Source organism: Elgaria multicarinata, chromosome 3 (genome assembly GCF_023053635.1).
Source record: "Elgaria multicarinata webbii isolate HBS135686 ecotype San Diego chromosome 3, rElgMul1.1.pri, whole genome shotgun sequence".
Classification (NCBI taxonomy): domain Eukaryota; kingdom Metazoa; phylum Chordata; class Lepidosauria; order Squamata; family Anguidae; genus Elgaria; species Elgaria multicarinata.
The window spans coordinates 167,390,817-167,413,913 of record NC_086173.1 but is presented as its reverse complement, the minus strand read 5'-3'; the positions used below and the strand labels follow the sequence as shown (position 1 = coordinate 167,413,913).

Here is a 23,097-nt window from a genome sequence, read left to right as displayed (position 1 = left end):
GTAATCCTTTTGTTACGTACAGACTGGGTTCGAATGACATGTTAGCCCACGGGGATTTATTTTATCCAAGATGGTTTGTTTAATCCATGATGGGTTAGCGTGTCATCTGTGAGCTTGTCTCCAACCCAGTGTGGGTTATTTCTCCCATATAAGCCACCATGAGAACTCATGGTCCACTGTCTGGGTTATTTTATATATAGTGGGTTAGCATGTCATCTGTCACGCCAGCATGGATGACAGATTCTGGCTACAGAACCGCTTGGCAAGAGTGGCCAAAAATGGTGCCACCATGTGAACAGGCCTATAAAGTAGATCTCTTTGCTAGAGCTTCAAAACGTATTTGTGTAGTCAGTCTGAATGCAATTGCAGTTGACTTTGCAGGAGGTAACTTAACTTGACTTCTCTTGTTTTATGTTCTGTCTTCAAATGGCGTTTCAAGCTGTGTTGTTTATAATGGGTATTTGCCATATATTCAATGTAATGTCAAAGTAAGAGTGAATGAGCAGGAGGCATGATTATGACCTCTCACCCATGGCCAGTTGCTCTTGTGATGCATAACCCACAGAACATAGGTATGGCGTAGTGATGTTCACCAATTTGGATGGCTTCAAAATTTCATGGGACAAATTCCTAGGGGATAAAACTATCAATGGTTGAAACTACCAATGGCCTGGTTCAGACAACATGCTAAACCAAGCTGCTTAACCACACAATGGTTAAGGTAGGATTCCATTAACCATTTTGTGGTAAAGCAGCATGGTTTAGCGTGTTGTCTGAACCAGGCCATTGGCTATATGCTACCTCCAGTATCAGAGGATGTATGGCTATGTACACCAGTTGATGGAGAATGTGGGTCAAGGGTGCTGTTGTGCTCATGATCTGCTTCTGGTTCCCCATGGTGATGGCCACCGTGGGAACAGAATGCTGAACTAAACGGACCTTGGTCTGATCCATCACAGCTCTTTTTATGTTCTTATGAGTGGGTTAAGTGTGGGTCTTTAGCCATCTGCAAGACGGTTTCGTTCCACAGCACTCTCCGGGGGACCAGGGATGACTTCAGTCTCCCCAGCAAGGGACAACACTCATCATGTCCAAAGGCAAAGACTAAATCGAGGGTATTCCCTGACCTGTTACAAATCAAGATAGCTTCATGATTGCCCTGGAACCCATGAGCTCTGCCTCCGTGTCCATGTTGAAGTCTCCTAGGACCATTTTCTTTGGTTTCGCTAGTGCTGTGCTCAGCCAGCTGAGTCAGGGATACCATTGTGCACCACGGTGGGTGGTCCATCAACCATATCACCAAACTATCTTACCTGCCCAATGTGAAGTATAGGACCTTATCAACTGCCCTGGTTTGGGGTGCTTTTCTGGTGAGAAAGATAACATTTTTAATGGCCACAGTGATTCCCTTGCTACCCTCAAACTTCAGTTGTGATTTCACCAATGCTCCATACGGGCAGAACTATGTTGGATTGACTTCACCCAGGGCGTTGCTAGACCTGCCGGGATAAGCCGGCAGGGAGGCGAGGCGACAGCGCGCTGACGTTAGCGCGCGCCGCCCCGGCTTCCAGATGCGGGATGCGCAGGGACGTTGGAATCCCTGCAGCGTCTGCCATTTTTTTTAAGTTTAAAGGGGCCACTTGCAGCCCGAAGACTCCAGAGAAGGTAAGCCGCTTTTTTTTACTTAACTCCCCCCATCCAGTCGTGATCCCTTCCCATGCCTTCTCCCTCCGTGTGTCCTGTGTCGTCTGTGCTCCCTTCTCCCTCCGTGTGTCCTCCCCCACCGGCCAATGGGCACAGCGCTGAGTGCTGTGCCCAGTCCACGGTCTTTTGCAGCTACTCGCGAGTAAGCAAGTAGCCGCAAAAAGCCATGGAAGTCTCTAGACGTTCTGCAGGCCCGGCCTCAGGCCAGATCTGCAGAAAAGGCGCGCCATAAGCGACTTCGCTTATGGCACGTTAAAGGAGGCTTCAGTGCGGCCTGGGGCTGGATTCCCCTGTGCGCCATGTGGATGCACAGCAGGGGAACCGGCTCTCAAGGCGCGCTAAGGCCTTGTCTAGCAAGGCCCCCAGTTCACCTAGACAGTTTTCAGTACTTCACTGGGGAAGAAGACCTAAATAGCCATGCCACCAAGTACCTCTGGGATAAGGGAAGATTCAGCTGAGGAGATGGCCGGCTCTCATCTATATTCTCTGAACAGTTGATTCTTTCTCCCCCCCCATCCCAAGATATTTCCAATCCACAGGGGGACTGCAGAATGATTCCTGTTACTCCAACAACATGCCCCCTGCACAATAGCTTTAAAATGAACAGTTCGGGATTGGAAACTCATCCCTCTCTTCCTACAACTGCATCGGATGGTTGGGTGGGTTCAGTGCTCCAACCCTTGCACATGTAGTAATGTTGTAAACCGCCCTTAATGTTGTAAACCACCCAGAGAGCTTCGGCTGTGAGGCGGTATATAAATGTAATAAAATAAATAAATAAATAATGTAGGAAGATTCCTGGCTGTCAACATAGAAAACGCCACAGGCTGCCCTGAAACAAAATTCCTCCATGATGCTCAGCTTGCTCTAGAGAATGGATGGAGATCTCCATAGGAAATTTTACCTAGACTCTGGCCATAGCTAGACCTATGGTTTATCCCTGGATCATCCAGGGGTCAAACCAGTTCATCTAGGTGACATGCAGGGCATAAACCTAGAACTTTAGGTCTAGCTGTGGCCCTTGAGTATTGCATCCAATTCTGGCCTCCACAATTCAACAAGGACACAGACAATCTGGAGCGTGTTCAGAGGAGGGCAACCAGGATGATCAGGGGTCTGGAAACAAAGCCCTATGAAGAGAGACTGAAAGAACTGGGCATGTTTAACCTGGAGAAGAGAAGATTGAGGGGAGACACGATAGCTAGCACTCTTCAAATACTTGAAAAGTTGTCCCACAGAGGAGGGCCAGGATCTCTTCTCGATCATCTCAGAGTGCAGGACACAGAATCATGGGCTCAACTTAAAGGAAGCCAGATTCAGGCTGGATATCAGGAAAAACTTCCTGACTATTAGAGCAGTATGACAATGGAACCAGTGACCTAGGGAGGTGGTGGGCTCTCCCACACTAGAGGCCTTCAAGAGGCAGCTGGACAGCCATCTAATAGGGATGCTTTAGGGTGGATTCCTGCACTGAGCAGGGGGCTGGACTCGATGGCCTTGTAGGCCCCTTCCAACTCTACTATTCTATGATTCTTTGATTCAAAAAGCAGGTCCTCATTAGGAAATGTTTGTCCCCCTCTGTGCCCTGCTACACATGGATGTTTTCTGAATTCTCCCTCATGCCCATCCCTCTTCCGAATGAAAGAGCACAGACTGTTCTTGATGTACAATTGATGTGAGTCATGATGAAGCCACTCTCCTTCTTTTCAGACGCAGACCATTGCAACAAGTGTCCAGATGATCAGCATCCAAACAAGGCCCGGGTTCAATGTGTCCCCAAGGAACCAGTTACCTAGGGAGGTTGTGTTTCCTCCCACATGAGAGGCCTTCAAGAGGCAGCTGGACAAGCATCTGTCAGGTATGCTTTAGGGTGGATTCCTGCATTGAGCAGGGGGTTGGACTCAATAGCCTTGTAGGCCCTTCCAACTCTACTATTCTATGATTCTATGAAGTAAGACAATGTCCAATTGATGCAGCAGAACAGTTATAGAGACAAAGGCCACAGCTAGACCAAAGGTTTATCCTGGGATCATCCAGGGGTCGCCTCTGCCTGAGCACTGGATCCCCTGTGTGTCACCTGGATGAACAGGTTTGACCCCTGGATGATCCAGGGATAAACCTTAGGTCTAGCTATGGCCTAGTTGAGGCCTAACCAGGGCCAAATAGAGAGGAACCAGGACCTCACACGATTTGGAACCTCATGCTCCAGCTTGTCTGCATCCTTCTTGAACTGTGGAGCCCAGAACTGGATGCAATGCTTCTCATATATCTTCCCTTACCTCTGCATTTAGAACCACCCTGTACAGATCAATCAGGAAGGGATCAGGCTTTTGCTGAACAAAAAAAATATTCCTGCTCAGACCAGCTGTTCTTGCTAAATGAAAAAGTTTCCTCCCTGGCCTTCGTTCTCTGCCCTGTTGAGTTGCAGCCCGGAAGGCCTTTGTGTTACAATGACTTCGCACCTCACCCATATTATCTCTCTTACATCAGCCTGATTTACTATGCCATTCATCTTCCTTCTGTATTTGGTCCTTTGCATGTATGAGTTGTTTGAACTTCAAGTTGTGCTAGTCATAATTTTAAAGACTGTGTGAACTGGGATCTAAGGTTACCTGACTCAGGGTGGCTTTGAGGATCCAAATACCCCCCAGCATGTGCGGCTGTGAGAAGGTTCCTTTTGTGATACCTCTCTTTCTTTTTCCTTTTCACCACATCCATAGCAGGGTGATATGGTGGGACGCTGTGCAAGTCTCATGTCTATTATTCCAGATATTATTACAGCTTAAATAATTCCACAAACAAATGATGTGATACAAATAATTTCCCCTACCCCATTGAAATGCTTGGGCCACACAATGGCTTCTGGGTTCATCGTGAGCTTTATGTCTGCGTTTCCCTGTCTGCTCACACTCGCAATAGTCACTCTTCCACAAGAACGGTTGGGAAACAGCACCCAGTTCACAACATCCAAGTCGGGTTCCAGCTCCCCATTCTCATCCAAGTACAGTCCGTCGAAGGAAATATTAGAAAGCCGTCCTTCCCTTAAGAAAGTGTGAAACTAGAATAGAAAGAAAAGAAACAGCATTTAGAAAACATGAAAGCATATTGAATACCTTAGCCCTCTTTCTTGGATCAAGCCTAGCACCACCCTTTTTGGCTCAAGATTTTTGCAACACACTTAATTTTGGTATCTTAAAAAAAATGCAATGAAGCAAGGGACACAAAACATCATGAATAATAGAGCAGTACGACAATGGAACCAGTGACCTAGGGAGGTTGTGGGCTCTCCCACACTAGAGGCCTTCAAGAGGCAGCTGGACAGTCATCTGTCAGGGATGCTTTAGGGTGGACTCCTGCATTGAGCAGGGGGCTGGACTCGATGGCCTTGTAGGCCCCTTCCAACTCTGCTATTCTATGATTCTATGACACTAGATTGTGGAGAAAGTGACCTTACAGAGCCTCTCCCTGTTCAAGGATCAATTTAGAAGGAGAAACCTAGAAGAAAACCTAGGAGAAAAGCTTGTCTTCAAAGGGCCAAACACAATCTTGAAAACCTTAGCCAAGAAAAGGGAGTATTTGAAACCAGGTGGTAGTTATCCAAAACCATAGGGTCCAAAGTAGGTTTTTTCAGGAGTGGTCATACTACAGCTCCCATAAAAGCAGCAGGCACCACCCCCTAATGTAAGAATATGATTATCGCAGTCTGGAGCCACCCAATCTTTTCCATTTCCCCTGATTTCTGCGTTAGCTGCAGTGCTTTCCGGCAAACACCTTGTCCAACCTCATCACGCTACCATTGCTGAAATGCATCTATAAGCCTGGGCAGTTGGAAGCATCAGACAACTCAACATGATATTCTACAAGAACTGTGTCAGGTTTGCTGAGAATACAAACTGCTGAGAAGACAAGAATATCTAGAAGAATACCAGGGCCAAAACAAACAAACAAACAAACAAACAACAACAACAACCCACCAAAAGAGTGATTAAGTAGAATCAACACAGGTACATTCTCTCTCTCTCTCTCTCTCTCTCTCTCTCTCTCCCTCTGTGTGTGTGTGTGTGTGTGTGTGTGTGTGTGTGTGTGCCGTCCATCAGGGAGACCAAAGCTGGTTGAATTCAACAATCAGACAGACAGCCCAGTTGAAACAGGTGAAGATAACCAGTGTCCTCTAAGCCTGCCTGCAAACTCCCAGACTCCACCCTCTCGAAAACGTTAGCCAATGGTGGGGTTATTGGAAGTTTAGTGGTAGTTTCACAAAAGAATAGGATCCAAGGTGGTCATACTACTGCTTCTTTAAGAGTCGCAGGAACTATCCCCTCATGTAAGGATGAGTTTAAGACACTGTTGATGGGGTTACCCATTATTGCGCTCTCCCATTAAGAAGGCAAAAGCAAAAGGCAGAAGTTAATGAACATTTATCAGTCCCACATGCACACAAAAAGCTAAAAAAAGAGACCACACCTTTCTTGAGTGAAGAAATAAAACAGCTCTACTCAAAAGCATTGTGGTGCATGCAGGCAAAGCATAGGATTTCAAAAAAAGGTTGGTTCCATCCATTTCGTTGTGCTCTACAAGCTCGGCAGGACCAAGAGAAAGCAAACCATGTGCTCCCAGCAATGGAGGAAGGCAGAGAGAAAGGAAGAGATAGGGGAGTGGAAAAGCAGGAAGGAGGAACTAGGGCTGTGCTCCACTTCTCTTCGGGTCGGAGAAGCAGAAGTGGATCAGGGTGCTACGTCTCCCCTTAAGGCGGAGGCAAAGGGGATCGGGGGGCAGTGGAGCATCGTGGAGCAGATCGAGATGAAAGCGGATCCTTCACCATGATCCGGAGCTCCGAAAAAAAGGTAAGGGGGCCTTACCTGGCACTGCCGCCACCCGTGCTCCGACTGCGGCAGAGCCAGGTAAGGGGGCAGGGGGAGGGGGGTCTTACCTGGTCCGTTGCGGCCCGTTGCCGGCTTCACCTACAGTTCCGGGTTGAGCCAAGGGCTCTAGTGAAGCCGGTGTTGGGCCGCGATGGACCAGGTAAGTGGTGTGTGTGAGGGGGGTTTTTACCTGGCCCTGCCGTCGCTGCCACCACCCATGCGGTGACGGCGGTGGAGCTTGGTAAGGGGGCATGGGGGAAGGGTCTTACCTGCGTCCATCTGCGGTCTGGCAGCGGCTTCAACTGAGCCTGACGACTCACCCGTAAGGCTGCAGCCTGGTCTTCCTGTTTGAGTCTTCGGGCTCAGTTGAAGCTGCCACTGGACCGCGGATGGACACAGGTAAGGGGGGAGGAGGGAGGGGGCCTTAGCTGCCGCCACTGCAGAGCTTCGATTCGGATCCGGAGTTCCACAGCGAAGTGAACTGCTGGCTAATCGGCGCAGAGCGGACCCGATCCAGAAGTTGCGGATAGGGATCCGAAGCAGATCGGGGGGTCCATGCACAGCCCTAGGAGGAGCCACACTCTATGCTGCAGAATTCCTAAACCTAGCTATGCCCATGGGTTAACCAACTAAATGCAATACTACTACTTTCCTCTAACTTGTAGAAAAGGTTGTAATATACCCAACAACTCTGGAGCCTTCCAATCATTCACTTCTCTTCCCATCCTTTCTAGATTTTATTATCCATGACAAATCCATGTTGGCTTCTAGTAATCACTGCATTGGGGCTCTTTGAAGATACTAGGGAGAAATCCAAATATGCTGCCATGTAGTAGGAACAATTGTGTGCTGATAACACATTTCTTTTAGTGTTCTTCACACCGTCCTTCACTATTTCTGGTGGAGTTGCAAAAAAGGAAAACGAAATACCTGCCATGGTTGCAGCCTTTGAGGATCCAGCCTGTTTCCTCCACCCACCATCAACATCCGCTTTGAATTGGATGAATATGCAGCACTTAAAGCATTGGCCACTGCTTGGACACCGTTGTAAGTCCTGTAGCTGTCTTGAGAAAGAGCCCTCTCAAGGTCCTCCTGGGACAGCGTTGCCAGACTCTCTTCCTCTAGGCATCTTTTCCAGATTCTCTTGGATAACTCATGCTTCGAACAGAAGCAATCAAAGGCTCGGTCCCAAAAGCGACGCAGAGCAGCGGAATAAGGATGGTAGTAGTCATATTTAGTCTTTTTGTATGTTTTCCCCTTGAAGGTCCAAGAACCATGGATGAACTTGAATTCATTGGGTTGATAAGTCGTAATGAAATCAATATCAGGAAACATCATTGTGATCCAGAGTTTCCCCTTCATTTTTTTATTTTCAAGGTCCCTTTGTGAAGAGATTACTGGAACAAATCTAGTGTGATGACTTACATAGAGTACAGCTATATTGACCTTTCCCCACACACCAGATGGTACATTCAGAGGATGGTTCCTTATTCTTTTGGTGAAGGCTACACAAATTCCACTGTTGGTCATTAAAGGTGTCACGGCACTCGTGAATCTCTCTCCACTTTCATTGCTTGGAGCAATGAGCCCAATCCAGGTCCATCCAAAATGCAGGAGCAGTTTGATAATCCCCAGGTACTGGGTTTCCTCCTTTGGGGCCATCCGGTAGATAAACGGGAACTGAGTTTTATCTTTATGACCATAAGAAACAATGTCAAAACTGATCTAGTGTGGGAAGAAGAAGAATGGAGATTTTAACTGTTTTCTTTCCAGGATAAAGGCAGATGGCTATTAACTTGAAAGTATAAATGTCTAACAAAATTAGGGTGACCATATGAAAAGGAGGACAGGGCTCCTGTATCTTTAACAGTAACGTAGAAAAGGGAATTTCAGCAGGTGTCAATTGAAGAGGGTGAAATTCCTTCTTCATCACAACAGTTAAAGCGGCAGAAGCCCTGCCCTCTTTTGTATCTGGCCACTCTACTATAGCTAGTGTAGCTTTAACTGTTGTGATGAAAAGGAAATTTCACTCTCTTCAATTCATACCTGCTGAAATTCCCTTTTCTACATTACTGTTAAAGATACAGGAGCCCTGTCCTCCTTTTCATATGGTCACCCTAAACAAAATGCCTGTGGTGTTTAAAAGATGTTATGTTTTCCGCCTCCTGAACCTCATGAAGGAGGGCTTTCTAGAGGGTGGGTGCCGCTAGAGAAGGCCCATCACCACGATTCTTCATGGTGACATTCTGTTCATCTTGGAATGACAAGCAGGGCCTCCTCTGATGATTGTAAATGTTGTCTGGGTGTATGTAAGGAAAGGTATAGAAATGTAATAAATAAATAAATAAATAAATAAATAAATAAATAAATAAATAAGGTGGTTTGCTAGGTATGCTGGCCCCAAGTTGTTTTGGGCTTTGTAGGATAACAACATAAAATTGTATGTGGCTCGGTAGCTAACAGCCAGCCAGTGCTATAAACTAGGGGTGTACGCTCCGCCCTGGATTTATCTGAAAACTGCAAACATCTGTGGTGTATTTGTTCTTCCAGAGCAGGGATTGGCTGCTTCTAAACCAATAGAATCATTGAAGAACAGAGTTGTGTGCACTCAGAGCTTCTAAGGTTGTCACACAGGGTGACAAACAGAACATCATTAAGTGACAAAAGAAAATAAAATCAAGTTGTAAAATATAATTTAGTACCCAAAATAACCAAGGGCATTTTAGCCATAGGTCTTCAGTTGGGTATAATATAAAAGGGTATGTGAACACACACACACAGGGGCCAGGGCTTCCTCCCCAATTCCTACCTGTGGGATTTTGTAGATGCCTGACATGCCTGAAATAAGGACAGAAAGTTCAGATTCAAGCCCTTCAAGAATGGCCAGGCAATTATTCTTTATCTCTTTACCACAGTTGTAATTTGGAAGGTTGCTTTCCCCACCAGCAAGCAGCTGTAACAGGGCATAAGAAGTTATTCTTTCAGAAAAACTGGCCTCATAGATGTCGTAGCCCAGAGTGACGTTAGGTAAGAGCCCGGGATTCTGATTGATCTCTTGAATGGCAAACAGGAAGGCCAAGATGCGGATGTACCTGAAAGATACTTTTCTGCAAAAGGATAAATATGAATGAAAATAGACCTGTCACACTGTCTTCCTTCATTCAAGGAAAACAAACCATCTCTCTGTGTTTTATAAATCAATACAACATGAATGCCAGAAGACCTGATCTTCCCATAATGTTTGTATGTTTGTTGGCTGCCAGTCCAGGTCCGGGCCTGATTCAAAGTGCTGATATTGACATTTAAAGCCCTAAACGGTTTGGGGCCAGGTTATTTGAAGGAACGCCTCCTCCCATATGTACCTGCCCAGACCTTAAGATCATCCACAGGGGCCCTTCTCCGTGAACCCCTGCCAAAGGAAGTGAGGCAGGTGGCTACCAGGAGCAGGGCTTTCTCCGCTGTGGCACCCCGGTTGTGGAATGAGCTCCCCAGAGAGATCCGCCTGGCACCTACACTGTACTGCTTTTGTCGCCAGCTGAAGACCTTTTTATTCTCTCAGTATTTTAACACTTAATTTTAACTTAAATTTAAATTTTACTGTTTTAAACTTTGTATTTTAATCTTATATCAATTTTGCTGCGTGGTTTTATCCTGGTTGTGCTTTTTATACTGTATTTTGTATTTGTGCTTTTAACCTGTTGGTTGTTTTATGATGGTTTTAATTTTTGTGAACCGCCCAGAGAGCTTCGGCTATTGGGCGGTACAAAAATCTAATAAATAAATGTAATAAATAAATAAATAAATAAATACCTAATTGCAAGGTAAATAAATATTCATCTGTTGCTTAAAAACATCAGAAAATCTGGCTTGTTTTTCTACTCATTTCTTCCCCAGCTCCTAGCGTGGACACACAGCATCACTGTTGCAGGACTCAATGGTTCCTCTTTCCCTATGTTAGGGTAAAACCCCCAACCAGGAGGGAGGGAACAGGAAAACCAGACAAGTCCAGATGCAGTGACTACTTCTTTATTAAACTACACGTGTAGAAGAGGAATAACTCTCCCTCGATGGGTCAAAGACGAGCTTCTCTACCCATCGTCCAAAACCAAGATCTTTTATGACATTTCATTTCCCTCCTGATGAGCTCATGGCTCCTCCCTCCTCCCATCCCTTATTGATTGCAGAGTTATGAATGAATGAAATCTTTATTGCTAAAAGCGATAAGCCATCACAATTTGACATAATAAAAACAAGTAAAATGGTAAGCTAAAATAAATAAGTTAAATAGGTTAAAATGGATAATATTAAGTAAGATTAAAATAATGAACACAATTGGAATATAAAGATTGGGAACGCTTATCAAATTTGCAGATGACACAAAATTGGGTGGGATAGCTAATACCCTGGAAGACAGAAACAAACTTCAAAGTGATCTTGATAGGCTGGAGTGCTGGGCTGAAAACAACCGAATGAAATTTAATAGGGATAAATGCCAAGTTCTACATTTAGGAAATAGAAACCAAAGGCACAGTTACAAGATGGGGGCTACTTGGCTCAGCAATACTACAAACAAGAAGGATCTTGGAATTGTTGTAGATCACAAGCTGAATAGGAGCCAACAGTGTGATTTTGCTGCAAAAAGACCAAATGCTATTTTGGGCTTTATTAATAGAAGTATAGCTTCCAAATCACGTGAGGTACTGGTTCCTCTCTATTCAGCCCTGGTTAGGCCTCATCTAGAGTATTGCATCCAGTTCTGGGCTCCACAATTCAAGAAGGACGCAGACAAGCTGGAGCGTGTTCAGAGGAGGGCAACCAGGATGATCAGGGGTCTGAAAACAAAGCCCTATGAAGAGAGACTGAAAGAACTGGGCATGTTTAGCCTGGAGAAGAGAAGATTGAGGGGAGACATGATAGCACTCTTCAAATACTTAAAGAGTTGTCACACAGAGGAGGGCCAGGATCTCTTCTCGATCCTCCCAGAGTTCAGGACACGGAATAACGGGCTCAAGTTAAAGGAAGCCAGATTCCAGCTGGACATCAGGAAAAACTTCCTGACTGTACAGCACCATGTACATTGATGGCGCTATATAAATAATAATAATAATAATAATAATAATAATAATAATAATAATAATAATAATAATAATAGAGCAGTACAACAATGGAATCAGTTGCCTGGTGAGGTTGTGGGCTCTCCCACACTAGAGGCCTTCAAGAGGCAGATGGACAACCATCTGTCAGGGATGCTTTAGGGTGGATTCCTGCATTGAGCAGGGGGTTGGACTCGATGGCCTTGTAGGCCCCTTCCAACTCTGCTATTCTATGATTCTATGATAAAAATCATATTAACATACATTAAGAACTCGTGAGTTTGGAGCTAGATCAGTACATACAGTATATCAGAGCAAAATCTCCAGCTCTTCATTATGAAACTTGTTTGGAGTCTTGGTGCCTGCCTCTCAAATTACTTGCAGCTAAGGTGAATTTCGCAACCAGATCTGTAATAAATAGCGGTGTGCACGGACCCCCCGCTCCGCTTCACTTGCAGATCCGCCATTTTCCGGAGCGGGTCGCTCCGCTCCGCCCCCGCTCCGCCCACTTCCGCTCCGCTCCGCTCGGAGCTCCGGATCCGGAGCTCCGTTTTCCCCCCCATAGGGTTGCATTGAAAGCTAAAAAAGTAAACAACTTTTTTTCCGTTGAAGTTAGAAACCTCACGTTTGGCACCATGACACCTCATGGGCGTATACACACACACGCCAAGTTTCAAGGCAATCCCATCATCCCCTGATTTTTGGCAAATTTTTGAAAATCGGGCACCCCATTCACACCCCTTGGGATAGCTCCGTCAATTTGCATGTTAGAAACCTCAAACTCGGCACCAGGGCAGCTTATCCATGTGTACACATGGACGCCCAGACTCAAGGCAGTCCCATCATCCCCTGATTTTTGGCGCGGCTCTACCCTCTAACGCACCACCCATAACCCTAATTCACACCCCTTTAGTTAGCTCCGTCAATTTGCACATTAGAAACCTCAAACTCGGCACCATGATAGCTTATCCACGTGTCCACATGCACGCCAAGTTTCAAGGCAATCCCATCATCCCCTGATTTTTGGCGAATTTTTGAAAATCGGGCACCCCATTCACACCCCTTGGGATAGCTCCGTCAATTTGCATGTTAGAAACCTCAAACTCACCACCATGATAGCTTATCCATGTGTCCACATGCACGCCAAGTTGCAAGCAAATCCCATCATCCCCTGATTTTTGGCATGGCTTAACTCACCCCAAATTGTCCCATTCTACAACTACGTCAATTTGCATGTTTGAAACCTCAAAGTCGGCACCATGATAGCTTATCCACGTGTCCACATGGACGCCAAGTTTCAAGGCAATCCCATCATCCCCTGATTTTTGGGGAATTTATGAAAATCGGGCACCCCATTCACACCCCTTGGGATAGCTCCGTCAATTTGCATGTTAGAAACCTCAAACTCGGCACCATGATAGCTTATCCATGTGTCCACATGGACGCCCAGACTCAAGGCAATCCCATCATCCCCTGATTTTTGGCGCGGCTTAAACTTTTTAACTCACCCCAAATCAAGTCCCATTCTACAACTACGTCAATTTGCAAGTTAGAAACCTATCCTTTGGTCCCATGACAGCTTACCCATGTGTCCCCATGGACACCAAGTTTCAAGGCAATCCCATCATCCCCTGATGTTAGGGGAACTTTTGAAATTCGGACACTCCAGTATGTCAGGGATTTAAAGTTGCAATTGCAGACAGCTCAATGGGGCCAGTTCCAAGGCAATCCCAACATGCCACGAGATAACCCTAAATCTTCTGGCACATTTGAAAAAGGGATTATTGAACTTGATAAAGTCTAAGTGAGCGCAGGAAGGACTTCTCCCCTGAGTCAAAGCAAGACACATCCACCATCCCTGCAAGGCGGGAAGGGGAGAAGGGAGGGAAAGCAGGCAGGCAGGCAGGCAGGCAGCATGCATTGTAGTGCCGCAAGGATGGCTTGAGCACTAACGCATAGCAAACCAACCCGTAAGCGGGCGCAAGGAGCAAGTGAGGCAAAGATGGCTGGTTGTTTCTTTCTAAGCCAGCAGTTACGCCTTGAGGGGCACAGAGGAGGACGATTGGGAGCAAACCAGGCACCAGGCGGGCAGAGAGGCAGGCAGAGTAGGCGAGGAGTCAGTCCTGGCAGATGCCCCACCACAGCAGCACCCCGGGGGAGGTGGGCAGGCGGGCAGGCGGGCAGGCAGGCAGGCAGGCTGCGGGCATTTCTGGGGGCACAAGGAAGTGATGGCTGGTTTCTAAGCCAGCATTGCAGTTAGTCACGCATTGCAAACGCAAACCATCCCAGCGAGTCGGTCACCGAGGAGGACAGGCTAGCAGAGGGGCAGGCAGAGTGACATGTCATAGATCTAGTATTGGGGAGGAGTCAGTCCCGGCAGATGCCCCAACACAGTAGCACCCTGGGTGGGCATTGGAAAACGCCATCTTGTGGGTCAATACTTCCCCCACCCCATGTCCTGCAGGGTTGCCTGCCTAACCCTTGTGGGGATGGGAGATGGAGAGCTTAGAGTGGCAGTGCCAGCAGCAGCCTTCGGCTTTCCCCTGGAACCAGTCGCCTTGCCCTCCTCTTTCCCCAGCAAGATCGCCTGGTGCTGCCTATGAAGATGCATCTTCATGCTGCTGGTTCCATAATGCCCTGTCGATGAACCCCTGCTTAGGCTGAGTTTGCAGTGGCGACAGACAGCAAAGCGGGGATCCTCTCCCAACTCAAAGTGGTCCCACACGATGCTTGTCTTTCGTTTCCGTGGTGACACCACCAATTGCCCGCCTGAGCTCTCTGGTGTTGCCACAGAAACAGGGGTGTGGGATGAGACTGGGGAGAGAGCCTCGGCCTGCTGCTGCTCCTCCTCAGCCCCCACATCCTGGAGGCCCACCGCCTCCTCCTCCTCCCCCCCTCCACTGTGCTGAGGACCTCGTCTAGGTCCATCAGCGGGCTCGTGGGCTGAAAGGAGAATGAAGGAGTTGGGGATACTCCTCCTCCTCTAATGGCACTGCTGCCACGTGCCTCTTGCAAACGGGCACTTTTCCCATTCCCACCCTCAAAAAGAGAACGCCGGGCACAAGTTGCAGAAGAGAGTGGCTCTGCCTGCTGCTTGTCCTGCTTCTGTTTTGGAGCAGTCAGCCAAGGAGTTGCCCGTTTGAGTTTCACAGGAGGAGAGGCAGCCTGCTTACTGCTGGCAGACTGAGCCTTGCTGCTTTCAGCACGCCTGCTTCCTCTTTTCATGATGACTAATAAAATATTAATACTACTAATACTATGTATAAGGTACTACTAAGAATATGTATAAGAAGAATATAATATGTTTAAATGTAGGGAAATGGGACAAGAAGAATAAAATATACTACTACTAATATGTATGAGAATATACTAATATATATATATATATATATATACTACTAAGAATATCTAAAAGAATATAATAATATGTTTAAGAATATTACTAATAAATGTAGGGAAATGGGACAAGAAATGGGACAACCACTACTATAAGAAGAACAAAATATGAATACTACTAATAATATGTATGAGAATATATACTAATAGACTACTAAGACTATGTAAAAGAATATAATAACAATATGTTTAAGAATAGGGAAATGGTGTGTGTATGCTTTCCCCAAAATGCTCAATCTGTGGCTGCCTGTTGAACTTGACAAAAGCAGCCCACTCCGTCCAAGTTACACAGAGAAGAAAAAGAGAATAAATTTTTTTTGGTATATTTTGGTATATAGAAGATAGAAGGAAACACAATCAGGATTTAAGAGAGGGGAGGGGGGAAAAGAACCAACCACTACTATAAGAAGAACAAAATATGAATACTACTAATAATATGTATGAGAATATATACTAATAGACTACTAAGATTATGTAAAAGAATATAATAATAATATGTTTAAGAATAGGGAAATGGTGTGTGTATGCTTTCCCCAAAATGCTCAATCTGTGGCTGCACAAAAGCAGCCCACTCCGTCCAAGTTACACAGAGAAGAAAAAGAGAATAATTTTTTTTTGGTATATTTTGGTATATAGAAGATAGAAGGAAACACAATCAGGATTTAAGAGAGGGGAGGGGGGAAAAGAACCAACCACTACTATAAGAAGAACAAAATATGAATACTACTAATAATATGTATGAGAATGTATACTAATAGACTACTAAGACTATGTAAAAGAATATAATAATAATATGTTTAAGAATAGGGAAATGGTGTGCGTATGCTTTCCCCAAAACGCTCAATCTGTGGCTGCCTGTTGAACTTGACAAAAGCAGCCCACTCCGTCCAAGTTACACAGAGAAGAAAAAGAGAATCAAATTTTTTTGGTATATTTTGGTATATAGAAGATAGAAGGAAACACAATCAGGATTTAAGAGAGGGGAGGGGGGAAAAGAACCAACCACTACTATAAGAAGAACAAAATATGAATACTACTAATATAATATGTATGAGAATATATAATAATAGACTATGTAAAAGAATATAATAAAATATGTTTAAGAATATAAATGTAGGGAAATGGGACAAAAAGTGTGTGTATGCTTTCAAAAGAAAGCTTTCACAAAAGCAGAACAGTCAGGCTTTAATACAGGGAAGGGGGGGGCAACCAACAAACCAACCCAAACACACACTCCAAAATTCAAAAATAAAGTTTATATTAAATCAAAGTAAGGGGAAAACACAGGGCAAACTAAGCTATAAGTCAGAAAGAAGCAAACAAACACACACACACGCCAAACTAAACCTATCCTAATCTATCTCCAAAGTCCAAAGCAGGAGCACTAACTAAGTAAGTGTTCCCTCCACGAACGCCAACCCACAAAGAGACACAAAACAGAAAGTCCTCAGGGTGGGTCTGCCTTAGTCCCCCCTCCAACGCTGGGATTGGAGGAGGATGCTTTCTGAGGAGATCAATTCTCATCAGGATTGGGAGTTGAATGTGCCTGTCATCGCTTCCAAAAAAAATAAAAAAATAAATAAAAAAAACCCCAAACCCCGATTTTTAACAAAATATTGCACATGAACCACAGCACGCAGAAAGTTGAGAGTAGTCTCAAAATGACCCCCATCCACGACTCTCTGTGCACAAGAATTTTCAGAACGATAGCTTAAACCCCCCCCAGTTATCCCCGATTCTTTTCCGCAATGCAATCCTATGGGCGAAAAGCCGAAAACGCCGTTTGAGCCGCGCGGTTGACCCGATTTTCAAAAAAATATAGCACGCGACCCGAACAACGCAGAGAGGTGAGAGTGGTCTCAAAATGACCCCCATCCACGACTCTCTGAGCACAAGAATTTCCAGAAAGATAGCTTCAAAAACAACCTAGTTATGCCGCAATGCAATCCTATGGCGAAATGTTTTCAAGATGGCGACCGGAGCGCTCCGCCTGAACTCGGAGCTCCGAAAAATGGTCGCTTCTCTTCGCCTTGCTTCTAGGGGTCCACGGTCCGCTCCTACTCCGCCTCTGGGTAAGGCGGAGCAGGCCAATCCGCTACTGCTTCTACGCTCCTAATCGGAGCGGAGCACATCCCTAGTAATAAATACATTATTGCCAGCCAGCAATATGCAGATTTGCTCAAGGGAAGATCAGTCAGAAAGATAACGAAGAATGTAAGAAAGAAATTTTTGTCTACGGGATGCATATATAGTAGGGGTGTGCACGGACCCGCCCGATCCGCTTCTCTTCCAGATCTGCAACTTGCTGATCGGGCCGCTTCACTCCTCCCCCGCTCCGCCTATAGTTCGCTCCGCTCTGATGCGGAGCTCCGGATCTGGATCGGAGCTCCGTTTCCCTCCCCATAGGCTTGCATTGAAAGCTGAAAAAGTATACAACTTTTTTTCTGTTAAAGTTAGAAACCTCAAGTTTGGCACCATGACACCTCATGGACGTAAACACACGCATGCCAAAACTCAAGCCAATCCAAGCGTCCCCTGATTTTGGGGGAATTTATGAAAATCGGACACCCCATTTTCAGACATGGACTGTTCTCCGACATTTTGACAGATAAATTTTTTTGAAGTAAGCTCTCTCACAGATGCCATCTAGATCCACATTCATGCCAAGTTTCAAGCAAATCCCATCATCCCCTGATTTTTGGCAGGACTTTAACCTCTAACGCACCACCCATAAATCATCCCACCATGACAACTTATCCAGGGATACACACACATGCCAAGACTCAAGGCAGTCCCATCATCCCCTGATTTTTGGGGAATTTATGAAAATCTAACACCCCATTCACACCCCTTTCAATAGCTCTGTCAATTTGCATGTTAGAAACCTCAAACTCACCACCATGACAGTTTATCCAGGGATACACACGCACGCCAAGACTCAAGGCAGTCCCATCATCCCCTGATTTTTGGGGAATTTATGAAAATCCAACACCCCATTCACACCCCTTTCGATAGCTCCGTCAATTCGCACGTTAGAAACCTCAAACTCACCACCATGACAGCTTATCCAGGGATACACATGCACACCATGACTCAAGGCAGTCCCATCATCCCCTGATTTTTGGGGAATTTATGAAAATCGGGCACCCCATTCACACCCCTTTCGATAGCTCCATCAATTTGCATGTTAACTCACCACCATGACAGCTTATCCAGGGATACACATGCATGCCAAGACTCAAGGCAGTCCCATCATCCCCTGATTTTGGGGGAATTTATGAAAATCGGGCACCCCATTCACACCCCTTTCAATAGCTCCGTCAATTTGCACGTTAGAAACCTCAAACTCACCACCATGAAAGCTTATCCAGGGATACACACGCACACCAAGACTCAAGGCAGTCCCATCATCCCCTGATTTTTGGGGAATTTATGAAAATCGGGCACCCCATTCACACCCCTTTCGATAGCTCCATCAATTTGCACATTAACTCACCACCATGACAGCTTATCCAGCGATACACATGCACGCCAAGACTCAAGGCAGTCGCATCATCCCCTGATTTTTGGGGAATTTTTGATAATCGGGCAGCCCATTTGCAGACGTGGACTGTTCTCTGACATTTGGACAGATAAAAAAAAGGGAAGTGGGCACACTCACAGATGCCATCTAGACCCACAATCATGCCAAGGTACAAGGCAATCCCATCATCCCCTGATTTTTGGCGGGGCTTAAACCTGCAGACAGCTCAATGGGGCCATTTCAAAGGAAATCCCAAGATTCCATGAATTGGGGAGTAGAGATCATCAACCTAATATGAATCTTCTTCCACACTTGAAAAATGGATTTGGAACTTCCAAAACTCCAAGTGAGCGCAGGAAAGACTTCTCCCCTGAGTCAAAGCCAGACACAAACCATCCCTGTGAGGTGGGCAGGGGAGGAGGGAGGGAAGGCAGGCAGGCAGCAGACATTTCTGGGGTCATAAGGAAGTGAGCCAAGGATAAGCCAGTAATGCATATAAAATGGAATAAATAAATAAATAAATAAATAAACAAAGGAGGGGTGGAATTAAAAGCAGCAGTGTTGCTGAATAAACAACAAGAAGAACTTTTTTTAAAAGGCTGTATCTGTCTTTTACCAGTAATAGGGGGATGTGCCCAGGGGAGGGGGAAGCAGCTGCCAATTTGACTGGTCCTAGTAGTGACCAGTCTTTTAAGAAGCAACGCTCTCAGTTCAACTCATGAAAGGCATTGCTCCACCACGAGGACTCTGAGACCCAGTCTTAAGAAGCAAAGCTCTCACTTCAACTCATGATAGGCATTGCTCCACCGGGTTACTCTCTTTGGAGGGCTCTGATGGCCCTCCAAATAGAGGAGAGAGTGAGGGCACGTCCACATGGCATGCCCTAGAGGAGCTCATCCCCTTGCACCACATCTTTTCAGTTGTTCCCCAAAGTTAGGGTGGGTAGCAGTGCTCTCTTATTATTGGCTTAGTATATGATTTCAGGTTGTGTTTGTGCATTTGGTGGGGCTACTGTTTTAAAAAACACTGGGAAAAGTCCATTCAGAATAAGAAAGAGAAGTTCCCAGAATTCCAAGTTACCCATTTTGCCTATCCCCTCCTCCAACTTTGGGATCATGTGATCATGACCGGGAGTTGACTCTGCCCCTCAGCCCTTCGGAAAAGGTATTTTTCCCGCCGGTTTTTTAAAAAATTCTAGCAAGCGAACCGCACCACACAGAGAGCTGAGAGTAGGCTCAAAATGACCCCCAGCCATGACTCTCTAAGCACAAGAAGTTTCAGAAAGATAGCTTCAAAAACAACACAGTTATCCCCTTTTCTTTTCTGCAATGCAATCCTATGGGCTAAATGTTTCAAAATGGCGATCGGATCGATCCGCGGAAAGAGGATCGCTCCAAAAATGGGCGCTTCTCTTCGCCTTGCTTCTAGGGGTCCGTGGTCCACTTCTACTTCGCCTCTGGGCAAGGAGGAGCAGGCCAATTCGCTCCTGCTTCTAATCGGAGCCGAGCACATCCCTATTTAAAATAGTGTTGTTGTTCAATGGGTTTGTTATCCAATCTCCAGCTGTGAGGTTTACCCTTCTTCCCAAAAACCACCACTTTCGTTTTAGAGTGGTTGACTGTAAGCTTCTCTTTTGACCAAAAAACATTCAACTTCTTCAAAAGTCTCCGCATCCCAATTAAGGTAGCAGAAATCAGAACAATATCATCAGCACACAAAAGAACTGAGAGTTTAACATCTTGAATAAAAACTGGGAAATATTCTAAGCCTCTCAGTTCTTGAACAATAGCATTTATATAAAAATTAAATAGAAATTGTGCTAAGAGGCATTCCTGTCGGACTCCTCTACCAGTAGGGATATTATCTGATAACAACCCATTTGCCCCAAGTCTAACCCAGAGCTTTGGCCATTGGGCAGTATAAAAATGTAATAAATAAATAAAATAAATAAATATTGGTGTGCAACAATTGAATTAAAAAGAGCAGCCTTCTGTCAATATTAGTGGAAACTAACTTTTGGCAAAGGCGTCTCGTGTCTATTTGGTCGAAGGCAGAGGTGAGGTCCACCAAGGCCATGAATAGCTCTTTTCTGCCATTTTGTGAATATTTTTGGATCACATGGTGGAGGACAAAACATTGATCTATTGTGGACTTACCCTTCATAAACCCTAATTGGCAATTACTGCATTTTCAGTTGCCCAAGACTCCAACTTGGCCAACAAGTACTTTGAGTATGGTTTTGATACGATACTCAATAAGCTGATCTGTCTAAAATTCTTTGGATCATCCTTGGAACCTTTTTTATGAATAGGGACAACTATGCTTCCCCCCCCTCCCATCTTTGTGGAATTTTCCCACTGGTGATTGATATGAGTGAATAGAGAGGCAAGGACTGGGGACCACCAGCCAGGATTTAATATGAGCAATTCTCCCGGGAGCATATCTTCTCCAGGAGCTTTTTTTGGTGGATAGAGAATTAATCAAGGTGTTGATTTCATCAGCAGTTACTGGGTCCCATTCAGTGCAATAAGACAGCACAGAAATATCCATGCTATAATGGGAATTCAAGGTGATTCCTGAGCTAGAGTGGCCAAAAAGGGAAGAAAAGTGGATGTACCATTGCGTGGATGTGATTTGATTTTCAATAGGGCCATGTGCCTTTCTAGTCCCTTTTGCCACCAGGGCCCAGAATCTAGTTGAATCCCTTTCCATGGTTGCCCGGCCTAACTCCATCCAAGTGAGGCGAATATACTCTGCCTTTTTCCCCCTAGGCAATTTTTTATACTCTCTTCAGAGTTGTATACAGCGCCTATAATTTTCTAGTGAATCTTTCCATTTCAATTTTCTTATGGCTCTTGCTAAGATGTGCTTCTGAGTGGCACATTGCACATAAAACCACCCAGAAATCGCTTCTCGATCCTCCCAGAGTGCAGGACACGGAACAATGGGCTCAAGTTACAGGAAGCCAGATTCCGGCTGGACATCAGAAAAAACTTCCTGACTGTTAGAGCAGTACGACAATGGAACCAGTTACCTAGGGAGGTTGTGGGCTCTCCCACCCTAGAGGCCTTCAAGAGGCAGCTGGACAACCATCTGTCAGGGATGGTTTAAGGTGGATTCCTGCATTGAGCAGGGGGTTAGACTCAGTGACCTTATAGGCCCCTTCCAACTCTATGATTCTAGGATTTGGGATACTAAAAATTACACGCCCTTCAAAATATCAGGGAAAAATCATTGAAAATAATTCTCCAGTTCTTGTTTCAAGGAAACCTTCCTGACAATTTATCCTGCCTTTCCTCAATCCCTGAATGTTCAATTGCACAAGGAATTGGGTTGCATTTATTATAGAACAGCTGCAAGTCAAATACACGGAACTACATTTACTACGTTACCATAGGCATTCATGACGGGGATGGAGGGGGACGACGTGTGGTGGCATTCGGATTTAGACCACCCCAAAGAAAGGACCACCTTACTTCTACCATGTGTCTTAGCACTGGGTTTAAAGGCAAAGAAGGTTTTTCTTCTTTTTGTTGAAACTTTGCAAAGAAACTCTAATTACCCAACCCTATATGATTATACTGAACTAAGTATGACTAATTGATCAAAGCAGAGAAAGTCATTTACCAGCGATGACCAGGGGTGTAGAAAATATGGGTGGTCTACAGGGAATGGGAACAATTGCGATGCATGCTGGGTAGCATGAAATCATGATTACTTACCGATTAGTCAAGGGACGAGGGGGCTTGGAGAATTTTTCTGATGTTACGAAGTAATTCAGGTTTGAAGACGTGATTGCAGTAATGAGGTAGTCCCCTTGCCGGGAGTAATGTGATGCTCCCTGTCGATTTCTGGGGCATTCGTGCCTCTCCATCTGACAGGCTACATGAAGCAGCAGCAACAGCAGCAACAGTGATACAATTCTAGATTTCATTGCTACATCTGCGTTGGGACTGCTCTGCCCAGCTCCTTAGCCGGTTTTTCAGAAGAAGCCAGAAAACACTTTCAAGGCAAGGGCTGCAGTGTCTTTCAAATGCAAGGTGTTCTGAGCCAAAGGGAGTTGGTGGCTCTACGAAACTGTATCACCAGCATGGTCCTCTCAACCTGCACCAGATGTCAGCCCAAGCCTTTATTTGGACAGGAGCACTTTTAGGTAGCAAACATTTCCGTCATAGAGCAAAAAATTGCATCATGTTGCCCTCAGTTCTGTTGTTTAGGTCAAGTGGTCTCAAAGAAAATCTATAGTAAAAAAAAATCTCTTGTAGCTTTGACAAAAATCAGAATAAATCATAATGTTCTTGATAATTACTAGGGGAAGAATCACATCTGCAACTTCACGGACTCTCCGAGACACTCAAGGGGTAAGGGCAGAGCTGGAGAAAAACATGTTTGCAAGACTGCACAGATGAGGCTCCATCTTCTTGAGATGGTCAGAAAGTGTGTTTGGCCTGACCTGTCTTACAGAAACACAAACTAAAGAGCCCAGAAAAAGAAAAGTTTTTGGAATGTGCCCCCAGGG

The 23,097-nt window shown here is 45.4% G+C and overlaps 1 protein-coding gene across 1 annotated transcript in view; it reads left to right on the top strand.

Moving 5' to 3' along the window:
* LOC134395761 (zinc finger protein 721-like) overlaps positions 1 to 22,494 on the top strand; it is a 223,061-nt gene extending 200,567 nt beyond the window's left edge. The window contains exon 4 of the mRNA XM_063121925.1: positions 22,460 to 22,494. Coding sequence (XP_062977995.1) covers positions 22,460 to 22,494 — 35 coding nt within the window. The remainder of the gene's footprint in view (positions 1 to 22,459) is intronic.
* The last annotated feature ends 603 nt before the right edge of the window (positions 22,495 to 23,097 follow it).